This window comes from Triturus cristatus, chromosome 9, assembly GCF_964204655.1.
Source record: "Triturus cristatus chromosome 9, aTriCri1.1, whole genome shotgun sequence".
Lineage (NCBI taxonomy): Eukaryota > Metazoa > Chordata > Amphibia > Caudata > Salamandridae > Triturus > Triturus cristatus.
In genome coordinates, this window is record NC_140592.1 from 414,616,606 (window position 1) to 414,641,052 (window position 24,447).

At 42.7% G+C, this 24,447-nt stretch overlaps 1 protein-coding gene across 1 annotated transcript in view; it reads right to left on the reverse strand.

The window, feature by feature from the left end:
- LOC146798067 (cytochrome P450 2A13-like) overlaps positions 1–16,327 on the reverse strand; it is a 337,748-nt gene extending 321,421 nt beyond the window's left edge. Inside the window, exon 1 of the mRNA XM_085625288.1 lies at positions 16,000–16,327. Within this exon, the coding sequence (XP_085481414.1) occupies positions 16,000–16,182 (183 nt within the window). The 5' untranslated portion in view covers positions 16,183–16,327. The remainder of the gene's footprint in view (positions 1–15,999) is intronic.
- Positions 16,328–24,447: the final 8,120 nt, after the last annotated feature.

Here is a 24,447-nt window from a genome sequence, read left to right on the forward strand (position 1 = left end):
TGGTGCAAGAAGAATTTTCAGGCGCATCGCCGCTGCTGAAGAATCGGCCCAGCACCTGCTTGCGACTGAAGTGTCTGGCGTGCGACTAATTCTGTGCACCGATTTCCGACGTCCAAGATCACTGCACCGATTGTGACACATGCCCAGTTTGAGAAGAACCGACACATCGTACCGGATCGTCACGCATCGCATCGAAGAAATGGACGCATCACCTTCCCACGCAGTATGAAACCGATGCATCACCTCGTCTGCGGTAAGGAACCGACGCATTACCTCTCCTGCGCAGTAGTAAAGAACCGATGCATCACCTTCCCCGGAGCAAAGAACGGACACATCACCTTCCCTGAGTGTAAGGAGCCAATGCATCACCTTCCCGGGAACCCTTTTTACTTGCATTTTTCGATGCATCCAAGGTACTTTGTGCAAATGTTTCGCATCTCACATTTTCTTGGGACAGAACTGTTTTTACCTTTTAAGAATCGTATTTTTAGAAGTGTATTGTGGATTTTTGTCGCTTTGGTCTTGTTTTGGTTCAGATGATAATTACGTATTTTTCTAAACTTGTGTGGTGTCCATTTGTAGTGTTTTTACTGTATTACTGTATGTGTTTACAAATGCTTTACACACTGCCTCTGAGATAAGCCTGTCTGCTCGTGTCAAGCTACCAAGGGGGTGAGCAGGGGTTATTTTAGAAGTGTATCCCCCTTACCCTGACTAGAAGCAAGGGTCCCTATTTGGACAAAGGTACCCACCTCTGCCAACTAGACACCCCCATTTCTAACACTTCTTATTATAGCTATGGTAACTACACTCCTTAATAACCCACAGTGCACACAATGAAGTGGTTGTCACAATAGAGTACAATTTAAGATTCTTATGTTTCTATTGTCGAAGTATGAACCACAAACCCCTCTGTGATGATTCAACCAAAATCAAAAAAGGAAAGTACCGCTAGTAAAAATGTACAAACTAAGCATAACAGACACCATTAAACATCAATAACCAGCATAAAGTCAGTATAGGATTCAACTGAAATTTTTGTTGTTTCAGATGAAAGTATGTTGAACACGCATATTATACTGAGTACAAAGAATACCATTTGTAACCGGTGTACTGGATTTTAAACTTGGGTTCACATGTCTATGGTGCCATTTTAAGTCATATGGCCATTAGCCTATGCAGATCTAAATCTTATGTAGCAAGATCTGGACATTAACTACAGTGAACCATGCTTCTGTCAGGGGGTCTTTTTATGTCTGGTATATTTAACACCTTTCTTTTATGTTTAGAATTTATACACATCATGGCTACCCAATGAGGGCTTTCCTGCACTAACAATCCAACTACAAACAAGAGACCTACTAAAACATTAGAAGAGCAACATCTTCAATTGTTATCTGAAAACCACATCACTAGGGCTCAGATGCAGCGGAAGTGGAAGGGAGTTCTAGAGTTTGAATGCCAGGAAGGAGAAGAACTGTCCTCTTAGTATGGCTCTTCTGGTCCTGATTATTAAATGCAGCCTTCAATTAGAAGGCCTCAATATAGAGGTAGTGGACTTTGAGTTAACCCCCTTCAGACCAGTGGCGGCTGATGACATTTCAAAGTGGTGCGGCATAAAAGTTGCGGATAAGTGTTATGTTGCAAGAAAAGCAAGTGAGCTGGTTGTCATAAGGGGAGGTTCAGTGGGGAGGGAGGATTCCCCAGAAAATTTTGGAAAAAAGAGAAGGCAAATGGTGCATTTTAAAGCAAATTTGAGAAAGCATGAAGGTTTATAAAGCAATTGTGAATGCGTAGCCTTGAAATATTTAAACACATTACAACCTTCCCCATATGTTACTGCATTACTGCACCATGTCATAGGTCAACTTGTCAAAGAAGTGAGGTGATGTGTCAGGTACATTTCAGAAAAAGGATATCATTACTTAACTAAATCAGTATCTCCCACTTGCAGCTCTTTCCACGCTCAAACTAAACACAATATTTATGGTCTCACAGATTCTCAACTACTCTGTTAAAAACAAAATTCTGTCTTTTCTAGATATTACTGTAACATATACATATGATGCAATCACTGCCCTTCATTTCTGTGTAACTACAAGAGTTAACGTTCTATTTTTACTAGGCACTATATAGTCGAGATGAAAAAAAATAAAATAAACAATTTCCTTTCCTAGAGTTTACAGCCTGACCCAAGCCCATATATCATGATTACCGCCACTTCCATCCCCATCAAATACAGTTAGCCATCCATCACCAGCTAGTGTTTGTCCTGCCAAATGGTTTGCATTTATTGCTCGCATTTTAAAGGGGTGTAGGTGTCAGCTTTAGGCAAACCACAGTTTTAGGCTGCAAGCCATTTGCCAGGACATAAAAAGGGGATCGAGCAGTAAACTTTGCAGAAGAAAATCTGAGCCTTGTTTTTGATGGGCAGAGGTCACAACAGCATCATGCTCCTGACATGGCGCATGCCTTCAGGTAGACGGTTGCGCATCATCAAAAAACACACCTTCTTTGATCCTTTCCACAGCACATGGCCCGTCCTCAGTTCTGCATGTGGTATTTCGCCATGTTAGATTCTGTATCATTGATCTGTACATGCATGCCTGCGTATGCAGAAATTGTTAATGCAAAAGTGAGGACAGTTAAAAGTCATGTACAGACATCTAAGAATCATTAGCACACACGTCTGAATGTTGTGAATCTTCAGGACTTAAAGATGTCCACTCAGACAATGCCCAATCGTCAGCCGACACTTAACACTCAAAACTTGCCCATCAGGTGTGCCTGAGGGACGGGTGCCCACTTACTTAGCCCACCATACATGGCACTGGCACTGCAGCACAGGATGGAGGTTTGCACATCTCCACAAGGCACTGCTAGGCACAGAGCGAAGCAATCTGGGCTTTAAGGAAAGCTGTGATTCTCCACTACTGCTGCTGGATCAGTGAGCCTGGAAGACACACAAGCCCTGCTCCCCTATCGGCATTGGTATCTTGATAATAAAGCTCACAGTTTGTGTGCCCTCTCATCATTGCACTCCTGGGTGTCGTGAGATGGCAATGTCTAGGAACCATACTCTATAGCCTGTGGCGCCATGAAACTTCCCAGTTATGATCTACCTTTTGATATTGGTAAAACCATAACATGCTTCGGTTTCTTGAATATAACAAATGAAAGCACCTAGAAGTTGGGTAAAGTCAGTTTTAAGAACTACATAATAGCAGCACATTGTCATGTGATCTTGCTGCTTCTCTAAATATATTAAATATAGCCGAAATACAATCCTACTACCCCTCATTCACACAAACGAACATTACTGCTAAGCCAATTTTTATTCTGTAAATTTGGAGGTTATGAACATCACCATGTGGATTGTAAAAGGGACAAGCGCAGCATGTTATGCAATTAATGCCTATTTTATTTGTAGATGATGTTCAGATGATAGGCAAGTCATATCTTTTTCACACAGAATAATAATAAGATGTACTTAGCAACAGCAAGGAATATTTTATTATAATTCCTCAGCAGGACTATATTCCTGAAGCAGCGTGGCAAAATTGTTGTGGTTGAAAAGAAGCTAACCTTGTTGGAACATTCCTGTTTGTGAGAAGGAAAACCTCTGTTACTCTACACAATTTTGCTGTGTGGTGACAATGTCATAATCATTCAATCTCCAGTTGACGCATGTTGGTGCTATTTAAAACGGCGCTATTTAAAAGAAAGCAATACATAATAGAGAAAGGAAAACTTTACTTTGCACAGCAAAAAAACTTCATGACTGCCCACAATGCCAGGATAAATATAGGCAGAGCTCTTCAAACCACGGGCAGCCAGGCCCAGATGAGGTGCACCCCCTTCTCCCGTGTCTGCGCATCAACAGTTAACCAGGCCAGCCTGTCTGTTGTTAGTCGGCTGGCCGGGGCACAGCACACCTCCTAGGCCCGTGAAGTCTCTGACCGGGCTGTTTTACACCAACACTGCCACCAGTGCAGCTGCTCTGTGTGCTCCAACAGAGGACAAGACAGTAGACCCTGGCCTGAAACAACCCAATTACAACAAACGAAGATGGGCCTGGGCCCGCCAGCTATTCATTTTCTTCACCTTACTCTGCTGACTCATTCAAAGACACATATGATGTCCACGTCACGAGTTGGAGAAACCAAATGAACCTGCAGTGCTGTGTGCAAGGACACTGTCGGCTCTGTCTGCAGACTGCAGTAAGTCATGTGTCTAAACACACTGACACACACCGGGGCGAGAATGGCCTCCAACTATCGTGTGGGAAGCAGTCTCTCTCACCACACGTCGAGTCTGCGCAGATTCATTTTCTTGCCTTCCCGCCTGGAGCCAGTCTACCACACTCTTTTCCAACTCCTCACAGGGTGGTCCCATCCCACCCTGTGACGTGTTGGGAAAGGGTGGGGTTACAATGCACTCCACTCCCTGATTGAGTGGAGAATTAGCTCTAAAGGCCTTTAATCCGAAACGCCCAGGGCTAACTTTACCTCCACGGCATCAGGGGTGGAGACTAGGCCTTGACCATAACTGTAGAACAAGCATTGAAAATGCAATAGGTCTCGCCTTTGATTAAGTTAAAGCCATTTGCTTTGCTATACAATACCATTAGCAAAGCAAATGGATTAAGCTGAATCAAAGGCGAGACCTATTGCATTTTCAATGTTTTTTTTTTATTTGCGGCCTTGCATTTCTATCAACCCTTCCTTCCTCTCTCCCTCCCTCCCCCTCGTTACGCGCCGAGGCCGAGCCCCTGGCACAGCTTTGCATCAGAGGCCCTCGGCAACAGGGAGTCGATTTACACAGTCAGTAATGCACCCTCTAGACTTTGCAGCCAGATCCTACAAACAACAGGCAAACGTGGACTCGAAGAAACGCCATAACAAAAATATATAAATCTCACCTGAGCACTTATGGGCCACCATTTGCACGGCTCCCGGCAAATACCAGATCATGCCTCTTTGGTTGTTAAACGATTGACAGTTATTATTACCCATACTGTTTTGTAGAACAGGAAAGCCTTGGCTGCCCCTGTCACAGCGCAATCCCCATACAGGGCAACAACGCCAATGCTCATTTGTTCTCTCAATCAGTGGTGTTTTTCTTCGCAGTCTCAAACTTGTTCACTTACCCTCATTTGGAAGATGCTGTCCCTTTTCATTGATTTACGCCATCCAAAAAGGCAACATGAGTGTAAAGACTTCAATATGGGTAACCATATTTGCAAACCTGCAACACCTTCCTAAAAAGCTTTAGTCCTCAGTATGTGATGTGAGGAAACAAACAGGTTGACATGAATGCACAGGTCCCGTGATGCAAAAAAAAACAAGCATTGGCATAGCCAAATAGGTCTCGCCTTTGGGACCTTATAAGTGTTTAGCCATGCAACAGTTGCATAACTAAATACATATAAGGTCCCAAAAGCGAGACCTATTGGCTATGCAAAGCGGCCGCCAAAGTGAAAGTGATCGCGATCACGATCAAACTTCAAAGCGGCTGTGCGGCCGCGAAAGTGAAAGTAATCTCTGTAAAGTGCGGCGCGCGAACCCGCGCACATGCACTGTAGCTCTAGCCTGGCCTGGTAGCACTTTTTGGAGCCCTCTCAATAAGTCTCGCCAGACCAGCGGATGCGCTGGGTCAGGCGAGACCTAAAAAAACAGGCCTTCGTCCCATTCACTCCAGACATACGGTATCCTCACACCTCTGCATTAGCTTCCTAGAGCACAACCACCAAAGGCAATTTGTTCCCAAATAAAACACAGTGACTGCTAATTAAGACCCTGAAATTAGAAGTGTGCACAATGCAGTTCCCGGGATTGGACATTAGCACAACTGATTTAAATATTCCTCAAGTTGTAACACGTAGAGCAATAATGGGAATTAAAGCCAGTTAACAAGAGAAGCAACATTCCAGTTTTCACTCGCACAGCCAAACGCCCTTTGTGCCAGCTGTCAAAATGTTTTACAACTTGCAGCCTGCTCCTTTCATGGTGGTTTAAACCAATCCAGTCTTCCACCCAACAGCCCTGTCTGTAGTGCAACCCTCATTGCAGGGCTCAGGCAAGCATTTGCAATGCAATAGGTTTCGCATGTACGAGAGTTTGAGCTATTGGCAATGTAAATGACAATGTTTTTTATTTATGTGTTGTTTTTAAAACAGATAAATAAAAGACATTGTCATTGACAATGCCAATAGCTTAAACTACCGCAAATAGGAGACCTATTGCATTGCAAATGCCACGGCATGTGCTATAAATTTCTTTGCAAAGGGTTAGGACAGAGTGTGTCTTGCCTGTAACAGCAGGCAGGACAAAATTAGTTCAGAAAATAGTGCACAGAGGCTGTAATTAAAGCCTACTTTTTAATTTCTAATTAAAAACACATGTAATGGGGGGGTCGCCATGGGAGTTAAAAAATGAGACACGGTAGTACTAAGGAGGGACTACTAAGCCTTTTGACTAATGAACAGCCACAGTTTAGAGTGAACAATGACACAAGCCAATGAAAAATATGGGCGGAGAGTGGGCGGAGCGCTGCCCAGGCTCGACCTAAACAAGGACCTGCGAGCGGAATAGGACAAAATGGGCTCTCTGCGTGGGGCGGAATTGCACTTTTCCACCAACAATTACATGGGTCTTGCCTAAATGTCTAAGAACGCTACTTCATTAATTCAAGCTGTTTCACTCTGTGATAATCTGCCCCTCATAGCCGAGCAGGTTCGCTTTCTTCACGCAGGTAATTGTGAAATAGAAAACCCGTTAACTGATTGGTGCCACCTCAAAACATTTTGGACGGATCCCTGGGAGAGCAGGAAATTTTCTGTCCGGGGAAGAGGGTAATACTGGGGCACCTGCTGGAACATTGATTGCTTCCGGTTTAATATGCACTTATTTCATATCATTCAACATGTCCTGTTTTCAAAGGGCACACGAAAAAAACACAAGTGGATGGGCAAGTTCGTAATGACTTGTTTGAATCTGTTGCCCAAGAGAAAGAGTTTGGGGAGGCAGGTGGAGATGAAGACAGGGCTTGGGGGCCGGTGGAGGGGGAATGAGTGGGACAAAACTACCTAATTACTGGGGAGACATCAACTATCTTTGAATGCTGAGTCACAAAGGCATGATACCCGCGAAAACCAGCAGAGCGTGTGAGAGCCAGAATTACAGCTACCTTTAACAGTGTCAGGGAGCCGCTCTGGTTGCTGGGTAAAAACCTTTAAGAGATTTGAACCCACCACAAAAGAAGCATCGCGGCACCGACGCTTTACTTTTAATGTTAAAAGTAAAGCACGGCTGCCGCGATTATATAAAAAGTAAAGAAATAGATGTTTCTTTCTATTTCTTTACTTTTGGTATAATCGCGGCACCCGTGCTTTACTTATAACATTAAAAGTAAAGCGCGGGTGCCCCGATTGTACCAGAAGTAAAGAAATAGAAAAAAACATCTATTTCTTTACTTTTGCTTTAATCGCGGCACCCGCGCTTTACTTTCAATGTTAAATGTAAGGCGCGGGTGCCGTGATTATAGCAAAAGTAAAGAAATAGATGTTTTTTTCTATTTCTTTACTTTTAGTATAATCGTGGCACCCGCGCTTTACTTATAACATTAAAAGTAAAGCGCGGGTGCCAGAGACTTTAGTAGGTGAGTTTTCAAAGTGCTGCTGAAGGCTGGCGGTTCGCGCATGCTTGCTCGAGTGAACACAAGCTTGTCACCAGCCAGCAGCACTTTGAAAACTCACCTAATAAAGTCTCTCCAAGCAGCGTATGCGCGCTGACTCAGCGAGACCTAAAAAAGGGGTGCCCCTGAAAAATATATATGTTCCTAAATCAGGGCATACATGACAATTGTAAGAAAGAACACTTAGGAAACTATTAAACTAATGGACCTTCAGAATTTCTAAAGAAGTATTTGTGAACCCAGATTAATGTTCATATCAAAAGCATTCATTAATACAAAAATAACATTAGTTAATAGCCAGAGATTAAATTGTTGTCCAACTTTGTCTGTACATATTCACACAAAAAAGAATGAAGAAACATTGCAAATCTACATCTACAGTATATAATCTCTAGTTAGGATGTTCTTTTATACCTCCACATTCATACAGCACCTAGCATCTCCTTAGTGATTCTAAGAAAATAAGTGATATACAGAAACTGTTATTTGTATCTATAGGTACGTTAATGATTTATATGTTTTTCTTCACACACTCTATCCATAGTTTCTAATGTATTATTACATATTGATAATTTGGAATCCTTACTAATATAGAATCTCCAACAGATTATTAGTTATGTGGTGTAGCCAAGTGGGGTTGGAACATCATAATATGTTGTGATACTAGAGAGAAATATTCATAATTCACATGACTGGAAAGTCGTGTCCTACGCGCTTTTCGGCTGTGAGCTTCGTCAGGATGCCATGAAATTGTGAAACCTAAAATGCATTAAAGAACATCTGGGTTACATATTTTAGGTCCTACTATAACTTCTAACTAGAAAAGGATGTGTATTGAACTTGAAAGTGTGTCACAGGAGAAGATTATATCATTAAAAACGTCCTCTGCCCAAAAGTAAGTAGCGAAATCTAATTACACCGATTCTGTGCTCAAGAACAGTAAAAATAAGATAGTATTACTCCACCTCCTAAGAAAACCAGGATGTCCATTGTTTTTTGCATCTGGAGGAGACTAGTTGATGAATGCAGAAGCCACCTTGGAAAAAAGGCTTCTCCCACAAACAGCATCACAGCGATGTACAATCTAAATATGAATGTAAATGCACAAAATAGATGCTATTCTTTTAAGAAATCAACCACGTTTGTGCCAAAAGGGATTTTACACGCTAAACAAGGTATTTTATTTCAAAATATGACCTTACAATTATTATAGAGTCGAGCTTACCTATTTAGATGATACTTAAAGTAAAGATGCTGGTTATTATGAAGCGTGCGTGACTTTTAGCAGGAAAAGGTGTTTTTACAACATGGTTTCTCCTCACCCAAGGAATGCATCTCCTTCCTGTGCTTTTATCTTCTGCCAACATGCAGAGTACTGGAATGCCTGTGCACAACTAATAGACAACTGGCTGCCTTACTGCCTCCACCTTCGCCTGCCAATTCTTGCAGCAACTCTCCACAATGTGGGAGGTGATTTTAAGGAAAATCCTCTCCCTAAGCTATTTCTAGCTCTCATATTCTTTTGGTACTTCTAGTTCTGCCACTTGTCATGATTATTGCCTGAATCTTCCACATGTTGACAGTGATTTTTAAGTCGAAGCCTACCACACAGAGCAGCTGTATGGTTTGCTAAAGATATCTTGAGGACATTCTGAAAGCTTCCTTGGGAATGCATTCTTCCCGTTGCTTACTACTGGCTTTGTGGTTTGTAACTCACATCTATTTGCTGGCATTATTTGTTTCAGGCTGTTCCGAGTGAATTTGTCCCTCTAAAGGTGTAAAGCATTTTCACACTCCTTCTCCTTGTATTCTTCCATGAGTGTTCCTTTCTGTAAACAGGCCTGTAAATCTTGTGCTTGCCTTGACACTTCTGCTGTGCATTCAAAGACAGAGGTCAAATAGGCTCTCTCTTCTGATGGAGCTTGGTGTTAACTTTTCTATCTTTAACTTCAAAGTGAGAGAATTTATGTGAGAACCTTACTGGATACTGGGGTTAGAAACGTTTTTTTTCTAGCACACAGCATTTAAATGAACTGAGCAAGAATTTCAGAGTACATCAGAATTACAAAGGTACAAATGAAGCACATTTTCTGTTAATTCTGACGTGTATTGGAAACAAACACTTTAATATAATCAAAACAAATCAATACACTAGGTAATGCCAGTTCCACACATTAGCGTTTGAGCGCTGAATCATTTTATGAGTAAAATAAAAACTGAATGTCTGTGCAAATGTAATGGTCATTTCAATTGAAAATGTGTTGTCTATAATGGCAGTGTGCTACTACACCATACATACTCCATTCTACGCTACTCCACTCTACTCTACTCTGCACCACTCCATGCCCCTGCACTCTACTTTGCACCACTCCATTTTACACCACTCCACTCCACTACACTCTGCACCACTTCACTCTATTCCACTCCACTCTATGCTACAGCACTCTGCGCCACTTCACTCTAAGCCTTTCTGCTCTACACTACACCACACTACTCTATGCCAATGGACTCTCCGCCAGTCTATGCTACACCACTGCACTCTGTGGAACTGTACTCTACACCACTCCAGTCTAGGCCACTCCACTCTACTCTGCACAACTCCACACTGCAACACTACACTCTATGCCACTGTACTCTATGCCAATACACGGTTCGCCAATGCACTGTACTCTGTACCACTCCACTCTATGCCCCTGCATGGACACCATTCCACTGTACGCCACTCTAACCTATTCTGCACCACTGAATTCTATGCCACTGCACCCTACACCACTTTGCTCTACACCACTGCACTCTATGGACACTACATTCTACTCTGAAACAATCTACTATGTGCCACTCGACTCCATGACACTGCACTCTATATCACCCTACTCTAAACCACTGTACTCTCCACCATTGCACTCTACTATGCAGCACTGTAATCTACACCACTGCATTCTACGATGCTGCATTCTATGCCACTGAATTCCATGTTGCTGCATTGTATGCTACTTTACTCTATGCCACTATACTCTGCAACACTCTACACCAGTCCACTTTACTATACGCCACTCTATGCTACTGCACTCTACTCTAGTCTGCACTACTCTACTCAAGGCCACTGCACTCTATGCCACTGCAACCTTCTCTTCACCATTGTACTCAGCACCACCACACTCAACGTCACTCTACTCAACACCACTCTCCTCTACACCCTAGCACTTTAGACCAATGCAGACTGCACCACTCTATACCACTGTGCTTTATGAAACTCTACTCTGCAACACTGCACCCTACACCACTCTACTCTGCACTACTGCATTCTATGCCAATGTACTCTATGCCACTGCACTCTACAGTACTATACTCTACTATGCACCGCTCTATGCCACAGTACTCTGCACCATTCTACACCACTGCTCTCTATGCCACTCTACTCTAGTCTGCACCACTGCACTGTACGCCACTGTACTCTATGCCACTCTACTCTGCACACTCAGTTTCATCTCTGCTTTCTCCCTTTGTATTGTCTTTCTTTCTTTCTTTCACTTCCTCTTCATGTCCCCTTTTTATGTTTTTCCCACTTTATCTCTGGGTCAAAGTGTGAAGAGGAAAATAGGTGCCGGTGCCCAAAAGTAAGTGACAGAGGACCCCACATCCAATCATCAGCTCAATTTAAGCACTGTCAAGGGATCCTATTCTTTTTAAGGGATTTGATTTTTTGAATGACTCAAGTAAATTAGGGTAGAGGCAGCCTGCTTATCATAACTTAACCTGAGAGGTGTCTATTTTAAATGCAGCTTGGAAGACAATTTGAAACATTATTTCATGATTAGCCACATTCAGATTATATCAAACCAGATACGAAGAAGACATGGGTATATTCCAATAGAAAGGTTTCGATTTACACGCACTATTTATTTTGAATACTTTCTCCTGTGTTCAACTCACAAAGAAGTTGAAAACTTGAAGGAAATCTTGAAATCTGCACTGTGAAATTAGCAACAAAATACACAATAGCTGAGTGTAATGGAATCGATTTTTCTTTTCCATAACTTACATTCTTCACTTTTCAAGAGATAAAAGGGGTTTCCCTGCTTCCAACTCACTGCCCTTGCCTCCCACATACTACCCTTGCCTTCAGCCACCTGCCTTTGCCTCTCACGCACTGCCCTTGTCCCAACATTGTCCTACACTAACACACTCTGCCTTGTTCTGCCACACATGACCCTTTTCCCAAGCACAGTGCCTTTCTCTCCCTTTCATTCGTGTGTTCACCCATTAATCTAGTGGCCCATCAATGCACTCACTCTTACACCCTTACACTCAGTGATTCTCATTCATCCACCAATGCAGCTACTCATGTATCCATTCATCTAAACATTGAATCATTGTCATGTGCCTAGTCTTTTTTTTAAGGAGTGAGTAAATCTTTTTCGCTTGAGTAATGAAAACAGTTGCAATATAATACATAATAAAACACCTATGCAAGACATAAAATCGAGCCATCATCATAAATTGATAACAGTAAAATCAGTTAAAACCTAATAAAATTGCACATATTTATGTTGAGTCAAAAGGAAGTAAAATCTAAGGTTCAGTATGACCATTAAGATTCATTTAAACTTGGATGCGCAAACACTCATTTGAGCACTCTACAACAGTGCAATGAGAAGCATTTAAAGTGCAGAGGTCAATTGATAAGATCTGGTTTTAAGAAAAATCAATGAGCGAATGCTAATAATAATATCGAGGGTGAGTGCTGGGCTTGTGAGCTGTGACCGTTATGGAAAAGAAGTCCAGGGTAGTTGTTAAGAATTCTGAGGTGGTGCTGTATAAAATTAAGTTGCAAATGTTTTCTCCTTTAAAAATTGGGATATAGAAATGATTGCAGGCAATAAAAATACTAAGGAAGATTTGAGGATATGAATGCACATTAGAAGAATGGGGGCAGTAATATCTTCTCAAACAGTTCCGACCTCCCCACCGTCAGCTAAATCCTTAATTCCAGACTTCTTATCAAATCTCAGCAGGAGTTTGGCCATTGTACCATTCAGACCAATATCTGTAGGCTCAAAACAGCCCAGCACCGCTTTCCCACATGACCTCATACCCTGATCAATCCTCTTTCTGCAAAAGAGATCATGTGGGTCCCTCATGACGGAACGGCACAGGCTTAAAACGTGAACAATGTTCTCTGGCTCCTGCATGCATAACCGACAGACATCATGGCTCAGCCTCCTTCTCCAGGGAAAAGATGTCTTAATAGGGTAATAGTCCCAGTCTATATTTCGGGAAGTGCACCTTGGCCCGGATGCCATAAGTTTTGTTTAGGTAGCCCTGTGGTTTTAATCTAGTGTAATTTTGAAGTGACATCCACCCATGATTGCACTTAGCCAGTTTGTCTTTGTCATCAAGCATTGATAACAAATGTGCACAGGATTTGGTTCGTTTTTTAAACTCCAGGTGGGCTAAAAATAGGTCCCAGGCATTTGATAGGGAATGCAAGTCCTGCTATAAATAGACCCGTGCCAGAGAGCTTGGCCCGAGTTCCAGGTCATGACAAAGGTGAGAGCCCAAGGAGCCCTCCGGTGCCATCCTTGGACTATGACAACAGGATGTGAAGGACGCCTTTCAAGCCAGAGACTGTTTGGCAGTGCCAAACTCCAGCCTAATTTGTGCAGGTGATGTGTTCGGAGGTAGTTGGAAGATTAACTTGTATATTTTAAGTACCATCCTGTCCAGGGTGGCACAATCCCTAGCCCTGAGTGCCTCACTCCCATAGGTCAGAGTGGGGAGGATCTTAGCTTGTGCCAATTCCAAGATTGGCGTAAGTGTGGGGCCATTTAATTTGTTATACAGAGACCTCAGTTCGAAAGCGAGCACATTGCCCTTCTTCCTTATTTTCTCCAATTGGACATTATATCCTCCATTCCCATTAAAGTGAACTAAGGGGTACTTGAAGCTTTTCACTGATTCGATTCTTTCATCCCCAAGAAGCCAGGTATGCTTATGTATCTTTTTTCCTTGCACCATTAATATTTTTATTTTTTCTTGTCAATGGTCAGCCCATTTCAGGTGAAGTAAGCAAGGGTTGCATCAAACAGACGCTGTTAGCTGAACTTGGTTCTGCTTCTGAGGACTAAGTTGTCCGAGTGCAATACATTCAATAACTGGAAGCACCCCAGTTTGGGTGAATGAGAATTCACTTCATTTAGTAAAGGTGTAAGATTGGCGAGAAACAGATTAAATAAGGAATGGGCCAAGACACATCCCTGCTTCAGCCCTTGTGTTGTTTTAATTTCCCTTGATAAATGAGAGCCATCCCATATTTTAATTCTGACCCAGGTGTCAGTGTGTACTAGTTCCAAAACTTTTAACAAACCATTTGGGATGTTTAGGTTGGCCAATTTCTTCCAAAACTTTCCTTGGTCCACCCCATCAAATGCTGATTTATAGCCAATAAAACCCAAGTAGACTGGGTGCTTTTTCATTTTAGAAGAATTAACCAGTAGTGAGAGTGTCATTATGTTTACTGTAGTCTCTCTTCATTTTGCAAAACCGGTTTTGTTCGGAGGAATAATTAAGTGCACCTCTGCCCAAAGCTGTAATTCCTTCAAGAGAACTTCTGCATGATATATTGAATCATTGACATTTAGGGCTACTAGACGATAATTTCCAGGGTCGCCCAAATCCCCTTCCATGTATAATGGGGTGAGAATCGAGATCCCTCCATGAAGGTGGAATATTGTGGTGCTGAAAAACGGCGTTAAAGACTGGGGCTAATTGAGCAGCCCAGAGCAATGGATCCTCCTTGTAGATAGCTGATGGGACACCGTTTGGGACCGGCACCCCTTCCCTGCGTCCCCTGCCATTTGCCTCTGGACAGAGCATGAACTGATATGTGCCTAGTCGAGGCATACCATACATGACAGGAAGACAAGATGCACCTTGAATATTGATGCATAGGTGTTCCTGCAGTTCTTATACCTGCTCCCTGCACTCTCCGCACAAATAAGGGTGTGCAGGAATAGGGCCTTACTGCTGGGCATGCTTCCCTAACAGCTGACTGAGTATGTCCCAGCCAACCAACCACTTGACCCTTACAATGCTCCCAGTGAGGCAGTGGTTGGTGCAGTTGGCAATGGAATAGAAAGAGATAACAAACATTTTTAATTTACATAGTGACTCTGTTGTAATCAGTCATGTGAGGCACCCTTGTAAGGGAGGGCACTGTGTAATTGCCCACATTCCCCATTCCTTTCTGATCTCTGTTCATATTCATTTACTAATTCATTCACATACACACACACACACACAAACAGTTCATGAAGAAGCATTTTTATTGATAAGCTAGACATATTGGTTTTTCCTTTACTTGTTTTCTATTCTGCATGCACAGAACTTAGATCCCAAAGGATCAATTTCCCCCAAAACTTTGCAAGTTGTGCAGTGGCTTTATTTGAATCCATTTTGTGTGCCACCCTCTGTACTGATAGGTCGGTTAGCAAAAATTACCATTCGGAGGGGGTCGCCGTTCGACCTGACGAATGAGGTACGTTGCAAATTTCGACTCACTCAGGTATGGTGACCTACTGTCTGTGACTGCATTTAAATAAAGTAATTTTTTTTAAAACAATTTATTAAGGGTTCGTAGTGGTCAACTGGGCCACTACCCACTACCAAGCACGCTTTCCTTCCATTCACAAAGGGGAATGGATGCCACTTAGCAAAACGGTTACCATCTACTTTGATAAGTCAGTAACGCTATCAATGGTTTGTGACCAAAATTTAGTCACACACAATTGAAAGGTAACTTTCCAACAAGCCATTTGGAAGCGAAGCCCTAAACATGCCCCTTGTAAAATGCGATTTGGTATGCATTTCTAAACAATTCTGCGATTCAGTGAACACTTACTGAAATCGCAAAATGAATGTAAGTAAGTAATGTAGTACATTTAAAAAAAAAAGTCATTTAGCAGTCAGAAGCATTCCGAATAGTGAATTGCACACTTTGCAACCGCTAAATGGCTTCACATATCTGCTCAAAATAGTCTCTAAGTGTTTGTGCTAAATTTGGCAACTGGATTTGACTCTTGTCCCCAGTCCAAGCGAGAGAGCTCCGGCGTTTTTCAAAGAAGAGACAATAGAATTCGAATCCCTGCGTCAAAAGCACTCACATTGTTACATCTACGATGGTGGTGGTATTCTGAGAAACAGACAGGGAGAAGAAAGCTGGAATGACTCGTCTGACATTCGAACGCAGGCACACACTGAACATCCATACATATGTGACTTGAATGAGAATGGTGAAGACTGTACCTTTACGAGCGATTTTAAAAGTTCTTTGGCGTTTATCTGAAGAAAGTTTCCAAACAACGGCAGCGGCGTAGGTCCCGGAGGAAGGTTCCGCTTCTGCCCGGAAGAGCTTTTGTATACGGACAGCAAAAAGATGCACAGCACGCAGAACCCCAGGAGCACGGTGGACGTTGCCAGGCACACCATGTTGGCAGAGGATGGGTTCCTGCTTGGAGCCTGTGGTGTGAGCGCTGCAGCAGCCAGCGGCAGTGTCAAGAAACCGTTTCACTGACAACGCCGTAATGCGTCACAGCAATGCATTTCTCGGAAGAAGGAGGGTCCCTGAAGAACCTTGATGAATGCCCTGCTGGCTGTTAATATACGACCAGCTTGTGAAAAAGTTTATTGCTTGTCTCTCAGGGATGTCTATTTACTTTAGAATAGCTGATAGGCACAGATAGATACACAGTGTTCTGCGAAAGAAGCACTTCATAGCTTTCCACAAAACGTCACTGTCTAGTCAGGAGTTCCCCAAGAAGTGGGGAATGGATCACAGACGGTATGATCATTCCGCCAAACTGATCTGAGAGTGGCCATGGGACTGACATAGTGTTTAATTTGCTAAAGAATAAGAGCCACGGCTCAAAGTTTTGCTCCGAAGCCGGCGGCCGGTTCAATCGCATTCCAATGGAGCAAAACACCACTCTTGCCTAGTGTTGGTTCCACTTCATGTCTCTTTCTTCCAGCACAGGACAATCCCTGCCGCTTTATCTCCTTCTTGCAGGTTTATTTGCATCCTTGGGGCTTTCCGTTTGTCACTGTTTTCTGTCTTTCTGCTTCTCCTTCTATCCCCTTTTTGTGTTCCAAAGTCTGATGAGGAATAATAAGTGCTGATCCCCCAAAATGAGAGCCGGTAGATAGGTCCCACCTACAACCACCAGCTCAAATTAAGCGTTGGACTGGGGCATTCAGAAAATGGAACAAAGCTAGTAAAAGTCTTATAATGACTTCTATAGGTCATATTGGATTTAACATAGTCAAAAATGCATATATTTTCCAGCTATTTCAGTGGCAGTGGGTTCTCTGTGGTTGCCACCTGTCCAATATTTTACAGACATGATCGCTGTTTCTATTTCCAGACTGGTAAAACAAAACTGGAGAAATGAACAAAACATGTTATTAAACATTGGGTTACTGGTAGACTGGGGTATAAGCCCTGGTCAAACAGGAACCACAATGCTAATTTCGGTAAGGCACAATCCCACCCTAAATTAACCTGTGCTCACCCTCTGGTACCTTGGCACGAAGCAGTCAAGCTTAACTTTAGAGGCAATGTGTAAAGTATTTGTGCAACACTTCGAACAGTAAAACAGTGAAAACACCACACAAAAAGATTCTACACCAGGTAAGAAAAATAGAACTTAATATAATAAATAAAAGAATACTAAATAGACAAATATCCAATAAGTAAAACCAAAGTTATTAATTTTAAAAGAATAAACTGTAAAATAGAGTTCAAAAACATAAAACACCAACCGGGGATATCTAGTCACGCTGGACTGGGTCAATTCAAAAAGTTCAAGCTGACAGCAATGAAGCACAGGTCAGATACAGTCTCAGATTAGTCCTGCTGAAATTTTACCTTCTCAAGTTTTGTGCCAGGAGTACTGTTCACAGGGGAGAAGTTCACCAGGAGCAAGGAAAGCGTCGCTGGTGATGGTCGATGAGGTGCGAAGAGCAGGCCAAGCATTGCGGGGGAATGAGTTGGGGCCAGATGGTGGCAATCAACACCGGCGGATGATGCTTGCTGTACATAGAGACAAACTTGTGGTAGCTCGTGCTGAATCTTTGAGTGAGCTGCGCAGTTCTGTTGCAAAAGGCCCATTCGTAAAAGCCCAAAAGATTGACTTTAAAAGCTCAAGAACCACACCAAGGACCCAGGGATCTGAGAGGCGCCTCTTGAGGGTCAGGAACTTGAGGATGATGGGTCTAGAAGCTGTGGGGAGCCTGCTATGTCCCTGAGGTGCAGATCAGGAGCCCAGCAGACTGGGTTGTTGAGTCTCTCCGAGGTCCTGGGTTCAAGATTGGTTCCAGGTCCAGTTCTCCCTCTCCAGGCAAGAGGACAGCAGGAAGCAGGTCAGTACAGCAAGGCAGCAGCCCTTTCAGAGTGGCAGTCCAGCAGAGTGACAGTCCTTTTAGCAGCACAACAGTCCTTCCTGGCAGAGTATCCACAGGTCCAGAGGTCTACCGAAGTTGTGCTGTCAGAGGCCCAGTTGTGATTTTGAGTGGGAGAGAGTCAAAGACATGCCTTGAAAGTGAGCAGAGTTCCTGTCCTTTCTGCCCTGGCTCCAGACTCCCTACAGGTAGTCTTGCAACCCTTTATGTGTGGACAGGACACGGCCTGTTCAGGTGTAAGTGAGACTGTGCCCAGATGCTCCCTTCCATCCTGCCAGGATAGCCCATCAGGTCACACCTAAGCTCTCATTGTGTATGGCTGTCTAGGAGGAATACACAAAGCTCAATTGTCAACTACCCCAGCCGTGATCAGAGACAGGCCGCAGGCACCAAATGGCTAAAGTAAGACAATGCAGGCTTTCTAAAAATCCGACTTCACCATAAGTTTTGATTTTAAATTGTGATTCCAGAGACAAGAAACTTGATTCAGTCATATCTTCCCATTTGGAAATTACGCATATAAAATGTAATAAGCTAATCTCAATGTTATCCAATGCGAGATATAGGCCTTGCAGTAGTGAAAAATGACTTTAAGAGTCAGCGGCTCTCCTCTCCTGGACTAACTGATTTACTGAGACAACCTGCAGCCTTGTCAAAATGAGCAATACTAGCACTGAGGGTCCTGGCTGCCGCCCCCTTCGAGTATACCAGCAGTTGCCTGTGTGGGTCGTTGAAGATCACAATGATAAATTAATTGTACTGCTTTAAACTGTGCCGCTCGTCGTTGGGATTTCTTTGCTGGCTGTTGCTGCCTCGGAACTCCAAGGACCAGGAGCCCCGTAACTGTGCACACCTGTGCTTGCCTGCCTGCCCGCCCACAAGCACTACTTAACTTCTCGCGGCCCCCGCTGCGCGGGACGCCCGCGGGCGTGCGCCGGGCGAGGCCCGGGCCAAGGGCGGGCCCGTCTGAGACCGTCCGAGCCTGTGCGAGGCTGGGCTGGGCCAACCCCCTTGGTTTTATATTCATAGTCTGATAAGGAATCCATGATTAAGTGGCACGCTTTGATTGTTAAAGATGTTTATAATCCATTCATTTGGACACATCTAGTGGTACTTTAGTACTTTATTTTTAGTAATTGTTATCCTTGAAATTTAGACGATCAATAAACTTTTTACATTTTATTTTGTTTTAAATGTTGTCTAAGAGATTAGGATACAAACTCAGGCATTGATTTTATCTTGTTTGTTTATATTTTATTCTTTCTTGTATATAGGGGTATTTTGTTTAAATATAGAATTAATAACATGTCGAAACGCAAATTACCAAAAGGCACAAACAATATAGTTGAGATCCCAGGCTCCACCATTGATTGCTATCTTGTTAAGGCGGTTAGCGCCATTAGTGTTGAGATAGATAAGGCGGAACGGCGCCTCTCACTAGGACTAGGTAAAGCATCCGGCTCTACTAGCGTGATCGATCCACAAGTGGAGCCTAATGTAGAGTTCAACATAACCAATGATCCACACATTGCTTCCCATCTTAACTCCTTATGCCCAGACCCTGCCCCAGATTCACCAGACCCTAGAGAAGTCCAAAGTCTACCAATAGCTAATTGATCACCTCTCACTAAAAGGAAAAGGAGCTGTAGGAAAATTCAGCAAAAACAGGGGATAGCCAACAAAGGCCCTAAGGCATCAGTCCCTAACCCTATAGTGGAGTATACACCTAGCCTGGGAACTATGTGTGATTTACAGGTTAATAAGATCACAGCTGCTATATCCCAAACTTTAGAATCTCACCTTAAACAACTGCATGATAAAATAGATCTACTTAATTGTGAGGTAGTTAGACTTAATGGGGCACTTAACAAATTTGAAAATATGGCCAAAAGGGATTTAATTGGGCAGCAGGAAGGACCACAAGGTACAGGAGCAATACCTGTTACAGGGGATGCATCAGATATTCCTAAGAGCGGAAGGGCTGAAGAACAGATCAGCCCTAATTCCAGAGTTTTAAACACAGTAGTTAACACAGCCCTCCCAGGACAAAGGAAGGAAATACAGGGGAATAGTTCTCCCTGTGAGACAGGTATCCAAGGTATTAGGAACATGGGGACTATACAGGTATCAACAAACCAGATAGAGAAAGACTCAGAGGTGGGAAAAAGGGTTAGATCTATTAATTTACCCCCGGATTGTTGCCCATATGTGGCAGTATTGGTGAACATTCCCCCTCTTAGTCCAAGTATAACAGAAACACATGCATCCCTTAAAAACAAAGTGGTGGATTGGTTAAATCGCAATTGTGGCTACCCTGTTAACTTTGCGGATCAGATCCTTACGACAAGAAGAGTCAATTGGATCAGTCCCCTAAGGAAAACAAAGAAGGGTGACTGTGTTATTGTTAAGTTTAAAAACCCATATCATGATAGGATTACCCTGGAAAGAGCTTCTGTTCAGACTGATAATGAAGGTAGCATTCTACTTCTCCCACTTGTTTTTTTTTTATAGTCATTTAAAACAAGATACATCTATGGCTATAGATCTGGTATATCGTAGAGATAACTGGACTCTGCCCCCTTTGCCATATTTTGCCCTCCCAACCCATAACAGATTTCAACCACTTATGAATCTTGAGGAGATTGATTGACATAGCCCTGCCCGCCACGCTAAAGGAATGGCGGGATTTACGAGCACTAGCCAACATAGTGCTGAGGGATTAGAAGAACAAGTACCTTTCAGACAGGAGCTAAATCTACAGGGGGATAAAAGTATTCTGGAAGGTAGGAATCTGAGTAAAGAGCAGGGTGAGTTTTTTTATGATAATATGAGCGAACCCATGGAAGAAGATTTTACTCCCCCTGTTGTGATCTGTATGACTAATGTGACTGGGGCTGTGCAGCACCCAATGACCCAGGTAGTTGAAACTGTAAAGAGTCCTATAGTTTGTGGACTGAGTATAGCCACATGGAATATAGCTGGACTGACTAAGAAAAGAGAGATGCTAGGTTGGATGGATTTTCTTAGTAAACATGACATTATATGTCTCCAGGAAACATGGCGTCTAGAATATGTTAATTTTGATGGGTTTGTTTCTTTTAATTTACCCGCTCTGAGTTCCACAGCCGGTAGAGCAAAGGGGGGGTTGTTAATACTTATGTCCAATAACCTGCCTATAGAAGTTAAAAAGTCTTTTAATGTTGGATGTCACTCACAGGTACTCTGGCTATACCAAAAAAATGGACGGGAAATCTTGCTAATCAATTTTTATAATAATCTGTTTGATTGTACACAACACAAGGTAGTTATAGAATTGGAGAATGCAATTGATAAACTGGGTAATGAAAAAGATGTTAAATTTGAAATTATCTGGATGGGTGATTTTAATACGCAAATATGCCCTTTATCTGCGACTAAGGTTTGTGGGTTTAGGAATGACACAGGAGACGATTGTGTGCATTTCCCACATAACTGCTATGGAGAAATTTGAAACATACTATTTGCCAAATTTGATCTGGATATAATGCAGTGTGCTAGAGACTGTTCTGGTAATTTGATCCCAACTTTTACAGGTAGAAACGCTAACTCCATTATAGATCATGTCTTGGTCTCTGCAAATATTGTTCCATTCTGTACCACTCCGTGGATAGAAGATCTATTATTAAGTGATCATAATTGTATTACTATGATATTAGATGTATGGGGCAATAGATGCCCGGTAATACAAACCATGATTGGCAATATAGCCCCATGTAGACCAAATGGCACTAGAATAAAATGGAAAGGGGTCAACCCGGATAAGGTAATAAAAAATATTGTCACTGAATGTTATACCGAGATCTGTGCAAATTTGGATGCTAATGTTAAACCTTCTCTGATTTTAACGAACTTTTGTAAAATTAATGGAACTAATAATAGCATTATGACCTCAACTTCTAATAAGAAATCTAAACAGAATAGAGGATGGTTTAACTATGCCTGTACCCACTCTTTGAATCAGCTCAAACAAGCACTGTCTAGCAGGAGTAGGGATTTGGTGCTTGTTAAGAATTTAAGATTGGCCTATAAATTACACTTAAAACTGAGAAGGAGAGAGCTTCAAGAGGAGTCCTGGGATAAATTAACAATGGCTATGGATACTTCTAACAGCCAGTTATTCTGGGAGACAGTTCACTCACCTTTTTTAAAAAGCAAGGAGGTCCCCGAAATGACATCTCATGTCAGCAGTGAGGCATGGGTTGTGCATTTCTCTAGCACAGGGGTCTCCAATGAGTAGCTCGGGAGCTACTGGTAGCTCGTCCGCACCCTCAAAGTAGCTCTCAGAGGTGAAGACAAGCCAAGCCAATCTCAGAGAGTCAAAGAATAGAAAAGAAGGCAGGACCGCTCATCACAAAACCCTTAGAGTGAAAGCCAACCAAACCAATGGCAGTGCCTTATATTTACTCTCATACACAAACTGTGTTGGTTTATGGGTTTTGCTCCATGACCATCTGTATCCATTCTAAATCCAACTCACAAGGAGATTGGCCATGTTATAACCCCTGCTCTATCAGTCGCTCAACACATGTGAACAATGAACTATCAAAGAAAAATGGTAGCAGTAATCAGTGCTGACCTACCAAAATATAGGACTGCAGAAGCCAGGGTGAAAAACATGTTAGTAACATGATCAGCCTAAGAGCTGAGGAGAGCAAGGTATGGATCAAGAGGAAAGAAAAATTAAGAGCCTCATCAACATTTATTTATGTGTGTGTCTATCTGACATAGTGCCTCCCTAATAAACTGTGCTATTTCCTGGAAGCTATCCCTAATGTCAAAGACTGTCAAATTTGTACACTGGCCCCCATCATAAGGGTTTTATCTCTGGCACAATAGTGTCTGTGCACGGAATAATAGTGGCAATGGCATAATAACAGTCATCCTTTACTATAATGGCCATATTTTAGTCTAGTTTTGTCATACAGGCTGCCATCATTGACATATTAAGGAACCTGACTGGCCTACTTTTTGCCACCCCTGATAGAAGGATGACTGTTCCTCACATAATCATGGGCATGACTGCTATATGGTGAGCATCCTGGATGTTATGGCATTCTATTTTGGCACAATGGTGCCCCTGTTATAATGGTGGCCATTATTGGCATAACATAGGCATCCTTGGTGTTAGAGTGAGCATCCATGACCTATGTTTGTAATAACTTTGATTCAAAGCAAAATATGTTCATGTGAGTCATTTTTACATGGTAATACTCAATGAAAATGACATGCTGTTAATTGATTACTGTACTTTCTAAAAATGAAAACTGATATTTTAATGGTAAACATTGTTTGTTTAGAACCAGTTTTACTTCTGCAAAATTGAGTTTGTTTGTCCAAAATGGAAAGTGGTATTTGATAGAAAAATTTGTATTTTCACAAATTAAATATGCAGACAAAGGCAAAATATTGCAGTTCTGAAACACATTTAAAGTTGATAGCTGAATGATAATTCAAGCTGAGTTGGGGGGGAATTGCTAATGTGATTATGACTTTTGTGGTGCAGAGCATGTGACGATTTGAATGTTACTTCATTAGTCAGGTGAAATCATTTAATACTGAGAAACATTTTCCTCATATCTTTTTTGGTAACTTTGTCTGGAATGCTTGGTTGTCACTCCTAATAATTCTGCTTAGGGAGTAAGGGTGGGCGCAGTGCTCCGCTCCGCCCACGGAGTGTGCGTAGTACTGCCCACTTCGCGCTGCGCAAAGTAGGCGTAGCAGGGGCAGACTACACACACCCCGCGGCAGAGCAGAGTGGCCCGCCACCCGCCTCCCTCCTGCCCTCATTTTACGATTATTAGAAACATTAAATAAAGAAAAATTACTTACCTGAGCTGCCGCGTCCCAGGGCTCCATCTTGCTGCTTCCTGGATAGCTTCTTCCTCACGAATGCGCATGCGCGGGCGCCCACGCATGCGGGACGCGGCAGCTCAGGTAAGTAATTTTTCTTTATCTAATGTTTCTAGTAATTGTAAAATGAGGGCGGGAGGGAGGCGGGGGGTGCGTATTGGGGCTACGTGAAGTGTGCGGGTGGGTGTAGATTTGCACCCACTCCATATTGCTTCACGTAGCCTCACTACGCCCACTACGCCCAGCGTTGTTAGGGAGGTCATAGTGTAATGTTAACATGTGCTATCACTATTTTAAAGGATAACATTTGCTAGTAGCTCAGCAGGACTTTCCTTGATCAGAAGTAGCTCTCAATACAGAAAAGGTTGGAGACCCCTGCATTAAATAAAGAAAAATTACTTCCCTGAG